Here is a 14,065-nt window from a genome sequence, read left to right on the forward strand (position 1 = left end):
TCACTGCAGGATAGAGAAAAACAAAGGACAGGAATGTGGGAGGACTAAAAGAAGACTTTAGTTATAAAAAAGGGAAGACCTCCCCCTTCCATGGAGTCCGCCTTTTGATCCCCTTCTTCCTTTGGGAGGATCTTTTCTGCTCTCCTTTAATAAAGCCTTCCACTTTCCACTCTAAATTTGCCTGGCGTGCTTTTCTGGTGTTCTACTTCAGCATTTGGGAAAGCAAGGACTCATCACTGGTAAACAGCATATCTGCTTAATTAGTTATTTATATCCTCGTTTTAAAATACATTTGTTTATATATCTTAAAGGTACATAATAATAAGATCTAAAATTTTAATATCCAAAAAAAGAGCTAAAATAAATTTGTTATATATCAAAGGACAAAAAAATATTATTATTTAATTAGTGCTATTAACAACTTCTAATCAAATTATTAACTAATCCTATCATTGTTTATCAATATAATACAATATGTTGTTAAATAATAGTCTATTAGCCCACATAGTGCTATTATTTTTCGATAATTTAAATTATTTATTTAAGTGTATGTTTACATGAAAATGATTGCTGATATCCTGCTTTTGAGAATGATTTAATAAATATTTGAATACAAGTCAGAACTAATCCATTAATTTTATTATGCACCAAATCATAATTATATTTTTGTTTTAGAAAGTAGAAATGTATAGCCAGCTAAAAAACATTAGTTTGAAGGTAACAACCATTTCTTTATCAGGAGGTAGACAATATTAACATTTTCTAAGATGAGGATTGCCTGTAATTAAAATACGTATTTCATGGTATGATTTAATAAAATAAGTATTAACTACATTATTTAGTAATATATACTCAATCTGAAAGAAATCACATAGCAGTTTTAACTGTAGCTTTCATTTAATGTATCTTTTAAAAACTAGTAGTCCCAGAAATCATTCCAGGTACACTGCACTTAACACTGATTTGCTGTTCAAAGACTTTTCCTTCCACCTAATGATATGGCCCCAAGGATGAGTATTAAAAATAGTTTAAGAGATTTGCTAGTATTTACATACATTTGAAAAACCATTTTTCCCAACAATATTCAATAGTTCATCAATCAATATTCTCACCAATCCTCTCTTTGCTCTTTTGGACTCTTTGGGAAGAAAGATGTATTCTTGAGAAAAGGCTGATGATGGAGACCAGGTCTTTCAGCAAAAATTATCATGAATTATCTATCATCCTGCCCTGTGATGTATCCAAATAGAAAATGTCCATGGAGTCACCCTATTTCCAATGCTGGCTTCACTTTAAGGAAAATACATGTAGAATGGAAAAGGGACAGGAAGTCTAAAATTCAGATGCCTTGATCTACAGAAAAAAAAGGAGTTGCCTTTTGATTTAGCCAGGAGGTATATACCCTAGGGCCATCTGTGAGACTGGAGATGGCAAAGGTTGCCTCTCTTTTGTAGAGAAATTTTCCATGTGAATGCAATTGTAGAAAATTGTAGGAACAAGCCCACGCAGATGTTGAGGATATGGTAGCCAATTCCCTTAAACTATTTTCTTCTTGAAAAGCACCACAAATTGAAGACCACTGGTGTAGGAGAGTGACAGCAGAGGGACCAAGCTCTTGTAGTATGACAGCAGGGCGATACAGAGGAACTCCTGGAGGTTAGCCACAGTGAATGTGAAGTGAAGCTGCCTGTGTTTCCCCAAGCCAGTCTGCTGCTTCAAGCATGAAGAAGCTAAGAGATCTGCACTGGACCAGGCTACGATCAAATGGTTTTGGGAATTTAAAGATGTATAATGGCTGACAGTGAAAAGTGCAGGGGCAGGGACTGTACAAGAAAGGAAATGTACTCATAGTATACTACTAGATTCTGCCATGATACACTTTTATATAAATATTTAACTGCTAATACTCTCTAGAACTGGTATGTCATAATTATTGACAAGTTCCTTACCCATGAGAAAGGAAAGGAAGGTACATGCCAGGGAATGACTAAGATGATCAGATGATCAAGCACAGCATAAGCCAAGTTAGAAGGACTGTGAGGACCTGTGGGAAGGGAAGACGGCTCAATGAAAAGGTGAGGCATCAATGGATTCAAAGTCTGATAGTATTAAACAATTGTTAAATATGAGGTCCCTTAGGGAGTGTCTTCATCCTATTGTTACATTAACTTAATATAGAATTCTCAGACCTTTGGAAGAATTCCTCACTGTTTTCTAGGATTAAACATTGCTGATAAGAAGCCTGACTTTAGCCTTATTCTTTTGTAGGTGATTAAAAAAAAAAAAAGACTAAAATCCAGGCATAATGGTACATACCTGTACTAGCTACTCCCAGCTTCTCAGAAGGCTGAGGTAGGAAGATCACAAGTTCAAGGCCAGTCTCCACAAGACCCTGTCTCGAAACAAAAATAACTGGGGGTGACTTGTTTTACTTAGCATGAGGTCCTTAATACACCCAGATGTGGGATTGCTGCATCATATGGTAGTACTAAGTAAAAGATGTCATACAAAGTAGATTACATAGTGTATGATTCCATTTATATAAAACTATAGAAAATTCAGACTTATCCTGATCGGCAGAAGGCAAGTCAGTGATTGCTCAGGGTGAGAGCAGGGACAGAAGGAAGTTAAATGAGGGAAGAGGTATGATTTTTTTTATCTTGATTGTAGTGATGGACATATTAAATATATGTCAATGGAAAAGTTCATAAATTATGAATATGTTAGATTTATAATTAACAGCATAGGAATTAGTCTTTACTGTGGGGGAATCCCTTTGTACCAGAGCTAAGAGGGCTACACTTGGCAGGTGGGATGGCATATGCCTACAATCCCAGCAACTCAGGAGGCTGAGGCAAGAGGGTTGCAATTCCAAGGCCAGCCTCAGCAACTTAATGAGACTCTGTCTCAAAATTTAAAAAAAAATTAAAAATTGAAGGCTGGAGAGTTATGCTCTGGTATACCCATGCCCACACCAGCTACCCTACTTTTATTTCTTTTTTGTTTGTGTTTTTGCATTCTGGGTAGGCAAGAACCTGATTTTCTTTAGAAAGTACATTTAATATCTTTACATATACACCTTCTCCTCCTCCTCTTCTTTCTTTTCTTTTTCTCCTCCCCCCTTCTTCATGTCCTTCTCATTCTTTCCCATCTTATCTCTAGATTTAGGAATCTGTGTTACCTCAAAAACTTAGGAGTCCTCCCTACACTACCTGCAGTGAAGAATAGTGGTGACAACACCAATTACCCTTCATAACACCAGGCGGTGCTTAACAAAAGATTGGACCAAAGATAAAGATAGTTGAAGACAGGGTCAGCCAGAGACAGTACTTCTATTAAGGTTAGCAAAAATTCTGTCCGTGAAGGAAGTGGTCATTTATTAGACACCTTCTTAAAAAGATGTAAATTGAAACAAGATCAAAGTGCCCTCTCTGCATGTCTGGAGGAAGCACTCAACTAAACCATGTTTATAAATTAAAACAAAAAATTGAAAATGATAACGTATTTTGAAGTTCTGAAGAAAAAAATAATTGTGATATGATGTCATGGAAATGGAAGGGTGATCTATGTTACAGGCTGAAAAGGGGGACATTGTACAGTGCAAACGTGTCAACATGGCAATGTGCTATGTCTGACATTACTCAGATAGGAGCCCAGAAGAATAGGATTCCAGTTGATCCTATTGTGAACCCTTATGAAGTTCATCCTGCACTGGCAGTCAACTGCCTTCTCATTGTTTTCGAGTGATTATTTAAGCATAACCAACTTTAAAAAAAAAAAAGTTGCTATTTTACATATATACTAGAATTTAAATTCATTCACGCTTCAAGAATCCAAAGACAATCATTTACATGTCTACATTAACAATGTTTTGGCTCCAGGCTCCCTCTACTGTCTCCAAAATAATAAACATTTTATGGCACCCTCTGGACTAGATTCAATTATTTATGAAAGTGAAAACAAATACAGTCTTCTGCAAGTAAAGGATATCCTCAATATGGTAATCAGGAAGTTCAATATTTGGAGAAAGGTGAAAAATATATACCAATTCATGAAGTATTTGTATAAATAGAGCCATATGAAGTTGCCATCATTTGCCCATTTCTTATCCATATATGACAATTTCATATAGGTTGACTTAATATAAAAAAAAAACAATTGTCAAAGAATAGAGTTTGGTGGGGGATAAGTGTGTATGTGTTGTAGGGGTGGCCATTGCTTTTAATAAATCATCTCTATTATGAAATTTTATTCCTAAATGTACTAGTTAATTTACCTATCTCTTGACCAAAACTACACTAAGTTCAGTGCTTTATAGGATTAAACTTGGGTTTAAAAGAAAGAAATATAGCCAGGTGCTGTGGTGCAAACCTATAACAAGTTAGAGGCCAGCCTCAGCAACTTAGTAAGACCCTATCTCAAAGTACAAAAGTAAAAAAAAGAAGTTGGGATGTAGCTCAGTGATAAAGAGCTCCTGGAATCAATCCCCAGTATCAGGAGGTGGGGGGAGGAGAAGGAGAAGAGGAAGGAAAGAAAGGGAGGGAGGTATCTGTCTTCAGTTTAATAAGTGTGAAGATAAAAAAAATGCTTCATACAAAAAGATAAATGAAAGAAATGTAGAAAAGCCATATGTTTACAAGAGGCAAGCTGGAAATAAAATACTGTAGTTAACATTTTACTGTGAGTAGAGGAAGTAAGGCAATTTGCATAGACTTCAAACAATCTCACCCTATTGAGAAAACCAGCAAATCCTGAAAAGAATTAGAGGTAAAAGCCAAAGTCAATAGGCTTCAAATATTCTCCGTGTTTCACAGTAACTAACAAGAAAGCATCTTCTGGGTAAGTTCACACTTTGCACACAATCAATATTAATTTTGTAGTTGGTACTTTTCCAAAGAGTTAATATTTTACAGTTCAGAATTTTAGTTTATTCGTCTTTGAAGCACAAAGAATGCCTTTTGAAGTTATGTTTTCATAGTCCTAAGAATTCAAAGAGTGAAAAATGCCATCAAAGATTTATTTACAAAGATGTTCGTCAAAACCTTATTTTTATAGTTACTCTTCATCATTTAAGGCTTATGCCAAACCTTGTGCTGAGCAACATGTCTTTTTGATACAATAAATTATAGGACAAAAACTGGAAATTTCCAGTTGGGGACTGGTTGAATAAATTATGGATAAAGTGTGTTTTATATATTATGTAATATTATATGGCCATTAAAATGTTTTGAAGACTTAAAAGACATTGGGGAAATGTTCACGAGAGAATGTTAAGCAAAAAGGAATGCTAGTAATGTGTATGCCATCAAATACAAATGTTATTAAGTAAAATATATATGTGCACAAAAAAGTTAAAAGGAAAAATTGAAGTAGTAACTGAAGTTATTACTGGGCGATGGTATTCTGGGTGGTTTTTACTTATTTATTTTTCATGTGCTTTTCTTTATGTTACATATTGTCTAATATGAGCATGTGTTAGGTTTTTGGGTTTCGGTGGGTAGGTGTGGATTGCAGGTCTGGGGATTGAACCCAGAACCTTGTGCAGGCTAGACACTCTACCACTGAGCTGTACACCCCCCAGCCCCTGCATTGGTTTTATAATCAGAAAAACATTAAGTGCTATTTAAACATTTTTATATCATGCTCTGCTTATATTCAGATCTATTTAAAAAAAATGAAACCATAGAGTTTAATAAAAGCCAGTTGTTTTGGGGTGATGTAATATTTGCCTAAGAGCATTTGGCTTTTTCCCTTCATATTATTAGAACAAATCCTCACTAGATAGACACTTTTTGGTAATTTATTCAGTGGTTTGAATGTACAGGTTAGAGCTAAACTATGCTTTACTTTTGAGTATTACACCAATAATTTCTGCACTAAAATTATAGAGATAGGTGAATTATCTCTGAAGTCGTACAAATAAAGATGAAATGTAATGCCTTTTTATCAAAGTGAGGTAAAATAACCATGTGGATTTGAATAAGCACTGGGTCAGGCACTTTACCTAAATACAGCTACCCTGAAATAGGTACTTCTATTCACATTCACAGTGTAGTAGAAGTAGTAATGTTACCTAAGAGTTATTGATCAGATGCCATGGGCCAGTCTCTGTGTCAACAGCTTTACTTTTTTTTTTAAATCTCTGCTAAGAGTCTACAGCACCAAGTTGTATATGCATCCCTGCTTGGCATTTGAAAACCCTGAGGTGCAAGGTGGGACCTAGCCCCAGCTAGAGAGAATACTTTAGTTCTCCAAGATCATTAATCTATTCTTGCCCTTTCTTTCAAGAACAATAAACTTAAAAAACCCTGAACTTGAGCTCTTCTGTGCGGAGGGAAGCGGGTCAGAAGAGAAAGTTTAATCAATTTGATGCTTTCTTATATTTCCCAGTTACCTATTTATCAAGACTAAGCAAATTTAGCAAAACTATTGTTTTCAAAAGTGTTGATAGAAATAGATGAATAGCTGATAGAAATAGATAATAGTAGAAATGTCTTCCACTAAACTTCAGACATCAGCCTTTGTAAGGGTATCCCTGTAACAGGAATGTATTTGTCTATGACTTCATTGAGTTCTTAAATTTCATTCTGGCTTTTTATCTTTGCCTCTTTTCTATCATCTATGACTCACACAAGATTTAGAGAGTAAATATGGACAAATAATTAATAGAATTTCAAAATATATATATATATATATATTCTTGATTCCTGACTGGTCTAATTGGTTCCATTTTAATAATAAACAATAATAGCCATAATTAAATAACACTAACATATTTTTATCATATGAAGTTCATGACCATCTACCAGGTACATATCCCCAGAGAGTAACCCAAACCCAGAGGTTAAATAGCGATTATACTTCATATTATGTGGCTACTACATGAAATACAAAGCCAGATTTGATTCCAACAAAGGGGCTTCCTTCAAAACACGTTGCCTAGCAACAAATAGAATCTAGTGACTTCCAAATCCCAAGTGCTGAAAACCCAGCAATTCTTTCCTAGAGGACAAGCCTGAGGGACAATTAGAATTTCTTAATAAAAAAGCTTTACCACACTTGTATCAAATGTATGAAATATGATATGTTAAGAGCATTGTAATGTTTTGAAAAACCAATTAAAAAAAAAAAAAGCTTTACCACACTTGTATCAAATGTATGAAATATGATATGTTAAGAGCATTGTAATGTTTTGAAAAACCAATTAAAAAAAAAAAAAAAAAGCTTTACCACACTCTTCCATGGCCCAAATAGTTATTTAAGCCCATAAATACCTCCTACTGGCCGGGATGGATAGCTGAGTAGCAGCCTCAGCACCAACCAGACTCATAACATGCCTCAGGCTGGCGGGAGAAGCAAGTCTCTGACCACTTGAATCAGATTTCTGGGAGAACTGGCGCCCAGAGACCGCTCAAGAACCCCATAATTTGGGGGGCGATCACACTTTGGGGGACCAAATCCTGCATGGGACATTTGTCCTCCACATCCAGGGGTACCCATTCTTCCCAATTCAATACATCTTTTACTCCACCCACGAGGCCATCCCTCCTCTTTTCCTCTACTCCCTAGAATCAGGATCTGGTAAGGACACCCACATTTCAATCCCCCTCATTTCCGTCCTTCTCAAAGTAACCAGGGCGTGTGATCAAGTGGGACAGAGAGTTTGTGTACCCGAATTCACCTCGCAGTGGCAGCTCCGACACTGGGGGCCCTCAGCCTGGCAGCTCGTCTGCCCTCTCCACCGTCCAGGCTTGCTCCGCCCCGCCCCGCCCCGCCCCGCCCCTCCAACCGCCCAACCAATCCCGCTCCGGGGCCTTCACGTCACGCCCCCTCCGCCTCGCTCGCCACACCCCCAACTCCTCCGCTTCTTACAGCGGCTGCTTGCCGGGCTCCAGCCGCACTCGGTCCTGTCTCCATGGCAGCGTGGCGTCCTAAGCTCACTGCTCCCAACTCAGCGTCCCTAGCGAGCGGGGCCTGGAGTCTGTCCTTGTGATGAACGGTTTGAAAGGTCCACAAGCGGGTGAGAGGCGACGCGGTGATTGCCAGTTGCCCTCGCTTGGTCCCCGAGTGCAGCTGGATCCAGCCTCATCTCGGACGTCCCCATACCCCGCTCCTGAATCCTCAAACTTCTCTGTCTCTCAAGGTTCGGACTCTGGGGCCCCAATGCTGCGGAGGCGCCACCCGAGAAGGTAGGATCCGTGAACCGCTGTAGTCGGGGCCCTGACAGAGGTTTGTCTACTTGGTTGTGCCTGATAATTGGGCGGGTCTGACAGGCGTGTCTACACCACGGTTCTACGACCTGACCTCTCCTCCTCTCCCCGAAGTGAAAATAGCCATGTTCCATCCCAGGGCTTCCTGCTCACTCCTCAGTCTTCTCCCTAGTCTCCAATTCCTTTGCTTATTTTACGGCTTAAATAAGCTTAATGGCTTATAGAAGCGAGCACCCCCTGGCTGTAGTTACATCCCTACTTGCTAAATATAACTTGGCTCACCATAAAATTGTCGGTGGAATTTGGACCTAATGGATCTGGTTTTCATCTTCTGGAAAACGAAGGGTTCCGACAATGGCTTACCTCTAAGGTCCAGCCTAGATGACTAGAGATGTCCAAAATCAATACTGTAGTTTTTGGACTATTCAACTACTCTACTCTGAGTCTCTGTAGCAATTGCAGTAGTAGCACGAAGCATAATTATCAATTTATCGTTTGGCTTCTAAATGAATTGCTGAAGCTATTTTACCCCAAGAGAGCCCCTGAAAGTACTTTTTAAAAATAAATCTGAGGGGCTGGGGATGTGGCTCAAGCGGTAGCGCGCTCGCCTGGCATGCGCGCGGCCCGGGTTCCATCCTCAGCACCACATACAAACGAAGATGTTGTGTCCACCGAGAACTGGGCTCAGTGGTGCTGGTGTGTAGTCCCAACTACTCAGGGAGGCCAAGGCAAGAAATTTGCTTGAGCCAAGGTTCAAGAACCATTTGGGCAACAGGGAGGCATGCCATCTCAAATAAATAAATAAATAAATCTGAAAATGTCTTTTGATTTGTTTCTTCCTAAAAATCGAATACAATGATCCCAAAATCCAGTTAAATAAATAAATAAATCTGAAAATGTCTTTTGATTTCTTTCATTCTCCTAAAAATCAAATACAATGATCCCAAAATCCAGTTCATTAATTTTTTTCCTAATTGAAGTGGTTTGGGATTTTTTTTTTTTTAAATCTCCAGAGAACAATAGCAGCACTGCTTTTTAATTGTTAAGAATTTACCAGACCTGAGTTCCAACACCTTTGTAGGGGCTCCATTGCAATCATTCCAGAACTCCAAAGCTTTCTACCCACACCCTCTAATTAAGCTTCATCTCAGTGTTTCTATTCTTTGCCCTGTAGAGTGGCATTTGTGCCACTTAGAACTTGGAACTGGATTCTTTTACCCAGTATACCTTCAGGACTCTCCTTGCTGGGCTTTGGGTAATAACAATAGTAACAGAAGGAGTTGTAGTAATTATAATTCTACTAGGAGATAAGTGCTGCTATTATTTGTTATTAGCCATTCTGTTATTTTGAACAATTACTCTATGAGGTAGGGGAGATTTTTTCCTCAATTAATAGCTGAGGAACTGAATCAGAAAGCAGTTTAGAAAATGGCTCAACATTATCCAGTCTGCTAAGATTTGAACATAGTTGGTCTGACTTTAAATTCTGGGTTCTAATATTATGTTGTTCTGTAAAGGAGAAAATATATAAAATTTATATCTAGCCACTTTTAAATGATTTTAAGTGATAGATGATCTTTCAAAACATTTTATACACAGTTGAGGCTATGCAATAAAATATTGTGCCTTCATCATGTTGTTTCTCCATTAAGTTCCTTCAGGATGAAAGATGATGATTAATGAGCTCATTCTCTTTTACCACAGTGCATGGCCTGAACATGTAGCTGTCTATCTATGCATTCATTAGGTAGTTTATAAAAACGAAAAGTACAAAAGGATAGAATATTTTCATATTGAATCACATTGAACAGCAGAACTCCAGTTCAATGCTTTGCTTTCTCCTTTCCTTCTAATAGACAATACATGCAAAGTCCCTATACTCATGAAACTCAGTCTAGTAAGGAAGGCAGGCAAAGAATGAATGAATACATGCATGCATATATGAAATTATGATAATCCCATGTTTGGCTTCATAAGAGACCTCCATTTTTCTTAAAGTGACTCAAGCTTATTTTTTCTTTGTACCAAAACAACAACAATCAAACCCCAGCTGAACTAATAAGCCCTTTACTGGGATTTTTAGTTGTCAAGAAAGAGTACATTTTTCCTTAAAGCCTGGAATTATATCACATAAAACAAGAATTCTGGGAGCCATGTTTTGTACCATGTGTAGAAAACCTGTCTGCAGTGAGAGAAGAATGAGGCCCACGTTCAGGAAGAAGCTGAGATGAACTAGGGGGAAAGGCTCCAGAGTCCTTGACACAGCTACATCCACTGTGTCCTGTTCTCCACACAGCTTGAATGTTCAGCTCTTTCTTGGATTCTGTGAGACAATGCTTTCCTTTGACTCAGCTCAAGTCACTTTAAGAAAAATGGCTCTTTGGGGCTGGGGATGTGGCTCAAGCAGTATCACGCTTGCCTGGCATGTGTGTGGCCCGGGTTCGATCCTCAGTACCACATACAAAGATGTTGTGTCTGCCAAAAACTAAAAAATAAATATTAAAAAATATTCTCTCTCTCTCTCTCTCTCTCTCTCTCTCTCTAAAAAAAAGAAAAGAAAAATGGCTCCTATGAAGCCAAATATGGGATTGTCATAATTTCATTCATTCATGCCTATATTCATTCATTCCCTGTTTTCCTTATTAGACTGGGTTCCGTGAGCATAGAGACTTTGTATTGCTCAACTCCAGTACTTGGTACCCTCAATGTCACATAAGTTGCTGCTCTATAATTTGAGTATAGTTTCTGTGACTTACAACCTAGAGTCCAGACAATTAGCTACAATTAACTAAAGAGTCAAGAACCAAGCACTTTTTCTTAGAAATAAGCCCATGCTGACTCCCACACAGTTGTACCCTGATCCCCAAAGTACATTTTTAAATATAATGTACATTACTTATATAATACCCAGAATATTTTAAAACATAATCACATAATTATGTCTTCCTGTGTGTACTTTATATACTTATTGAATCATATATTTATCTCCTGATTAATACTACCTATCTTTATACATATGTCTTTTTTTAATATTTATTTTTTTAGTTGTAGATGGACACAATATCTTTATTTTATTTATTTTTATGTGGTGCTGAGAATCGAACCCAGGGCCTTGCACATGCAAGGCGAGTGCTCTACCGCTGAACCATAACCCCAGCCCCTCTCCATTAGATCTTGGCAAAATTTAGTGAATTCATCTCCTTTGTGATCCCATTTTTCAGATGGAAGAACTAAAGCTTAAAGAGGTTAACTAATTTTCCCAGACTCACTTGGGCCATGTGAAAACAGATTCTCTCACCAAGAGAGAGAACTCTTGAGTATTATACCATATTGCCTACCAAGGAATTCAATATTAGTTAAGGGGAGACTTCCCAAGTAATAATAAAAGCTGGACTGAGCAGAGTCCTTGTCTCCATCAAGGGCTGGGATCTGCCCATCTAGATTTTCCTTTCCCCAGGTGCAAATTTGAAGATAATTATGTGCACTGTTGTCACAGCCAGGTAAAGAGGTGGTGCACTACAATCCACAAGGATCCTGGAGTTAGAAAGGAGAAGAGGGTTCTAAATATAAAGGTGATGCTCTCCCTGTCCTTCAGGTACCACAGGACTATGGAAATTTGTGGAATGAAAGTATCTCACAGGAGAGGTCATCTTAAATTTCCTTTGTCTCGCCTGTGTCCCATGCAGGTGATGGAAATGGGGTTCCTCTGGGTGGAACAGAGCTGGCTGAGAAATAAAAGCTAGGAAAAATAGAACAACGAAAAAACCACAGGACACAGAAAATATTTTCAAAAAGCAGGGGGAGTTGGGGCATGGGCTAGCCGATCACATAGATCGAGCTTCTATACTAATGGCAAAATGGAGCCCATGCCTGCTTTATTTATACTGGGGGACATCAAAGGCCTTTCATAGAATGTTCTCCAAAAAAGTTACAGGTTGGGCTGTCCAGTTCCCAATGTGTTACGCCCATCTCCCCAGTGACCATGAAAGATCGTGGTAGCAGAGGGAAGATAAAGGTTGTGCCAAAGATATAGTTCCCCAAGGTTCAACCTAAAATCTCCCTGGCTACATGCCAAGACAAGATCCTCATGTGTTTTTCACGGATGGCTCCCCACAGTTAAGGCCTATTTCATTCATTCTTTCATTTATCTTAGAATTTGGTTTTCCACAACTGGTTTCCCCCAAAAGATGCCTCACTTTTCTGATAGACTTTGACTCTCTGTGAGTTTCTCAGGAGGAGAATCAAGTTAATAACAAATTGTCAGGGTTCCCCAAAAAGCAAAGCCTGAGACAAAAGTATATGTACTACTGCTTTATTCAGGAGTATAAGTCCACGTAAAGGAGATAGATTTTTAAAAACAGAAATACAAAATAATGAAGTTTGGCTCTTATTGTTCACAGTCTTGGCCCTGAATTTTGTATGCCAGAAATCCTTAGGTATGTAATTATAAAAATTTGAAACATCTAGCTTGGAGTGTGGGGCCAAGTGTTAAGAGGAAGCAACGAGTGAGTTGTTACTTATGGAAAATTTAAATGTGACCTCTTCCATGTTTAAAAAACAAAACCCTTAAGGCCTTTTCTCTACAATTAGAATGATATTTATCCAGATATTGCAGGAAATCGTGTCTTATTCTTGGGTAGCTTAGAAAGGCAAAAATCATAGAGAAAACATTTTAACTTTCAAGCATTAATTAACGCATAAGGGAATTTAATGAATAAAAAACATACTTAAACATGTATCTTCAGGTAAAATCAAACATCAATTTATAGGTATTTGTTTAAATAATACTTTATTAAAATACCATATCTTGAAATTTCATATTGCTCTAAACTCACACTCTAGAAAGTATTGTTTTATGGCACCAATAATTGGAATGTAGCTGAGAGTTTGATTTATATATCATGTTTTATTTTGTTGAAGTAGGGGAGAAAAGTGGTTTTGTAAACATGAGCTAAGATGCATTTATGATTTCCATGGTCAGCTCACCGGGAGAGGACAGTCCTCAGCCAGCTGCTGATCGGATTTGAATCTAGATCTAGAGTCCAAGTTAGGTGAAATCAAACATGTAAAAGAATTAGAGGGTTAGTTAATACCAGGCTTTTCTTCCATGGAAAATCTTTTCTCTTTTGGTACCAGGGATTGAACCTAGGGGTGTTTAACCACTGAGCTACATCCCTGGCCCTTTTTAAAATATTTTATTTAGAGATGGTCTCCCTGAGTTGCTTAGGGCCTTACTAAGTTGCTGAGGCTGGCTTTTGAACTCCAGATCCTCTGCCTTAACCTCCTGAGCTGCTGGGATTACAGGCATGGGCCATCACCCCTGGCAGCAAAATCATTCCTATAGCTCTTTTTACATGAGAAAGGGAAGGAGTAATTTCTCTAGATTTTTCAAACTCCATATTGTAGTCGAGAAGAAAGAGGTTTTGTTAGGATGTAATAATGCTAATAAATATAAAAACAAATAAACACTTAATAACCTGACAGACTGAGTTCTGTGTTTTTATTTCTATTTTAAATTTATACAAGTATTTAGAAACTTATGAAGTAAATATTTTATTTTGTGCAGGAATTACCTAGACAAGGCAGATGCTACAAAGGTAAGAATATAAAAACTTTTTAAAGAATGCTTTGGGTCTATTTTACCATCACTTTATATAGTTTTTAAATAATTGATTTTAGCATAAAATCACACTTTAGCATACATAATGGAAATATTTATGCAAATGCTCTTAAACTATTTTCAAACACCTCAAATTGAAATAATAACGATAATGCTAGTTTTTATTCCTGCTTCTATTTTAGGAACCAAAAAACAGACAGAATGGCAGATTGCTAGTGTTTGATCCAAATGGTAA

General features: G+C 37.7%; 1 protein-coding gene across 1 annotated transcript in view; it reads left to right on the forward strand.

Moving 5' to 3' along the window:
- LOC308630743 (uncharacterized protein) overlaps nucleotides 1–14,065 on the forward strand; it is a 50,183-nt gene that overhangs the window by 35,595 nt on the left and 523 nt on the right. The window contains exons 2-4 of the mRNA XM_081261286.1: nucleotides 7,875–8,189; nucleotides 13,777–13,807; nucleotides 14,013–14,061. Coding sequence (XP_081117412.1) covers nucleotides 7,993–8,189; nucleotides 13,777–13,807; nucleotides 14,013–14,061 — 277 coding nt within the window. The 5' untranslated portion in view covers nucleotides 7,875–7,992. The remainder of the gene's footprint in view (nucleotides 1–7,874; nucleotides 8,190–13,776; nucleotides 13,808–14,012; nucleotides 14,062–14,065) is intronic.

This window comes from Spermophilus citellus (genome assembly GCF_964194105.1).
Source record: "Spermophilus citellus genome assembly, chromosome: 11".
NCBI lineage: Eukaryota > Metazoa > Chordata > Mammalia > Rodentia > Sciuridae > Spermophilus > Spermophilus citellus.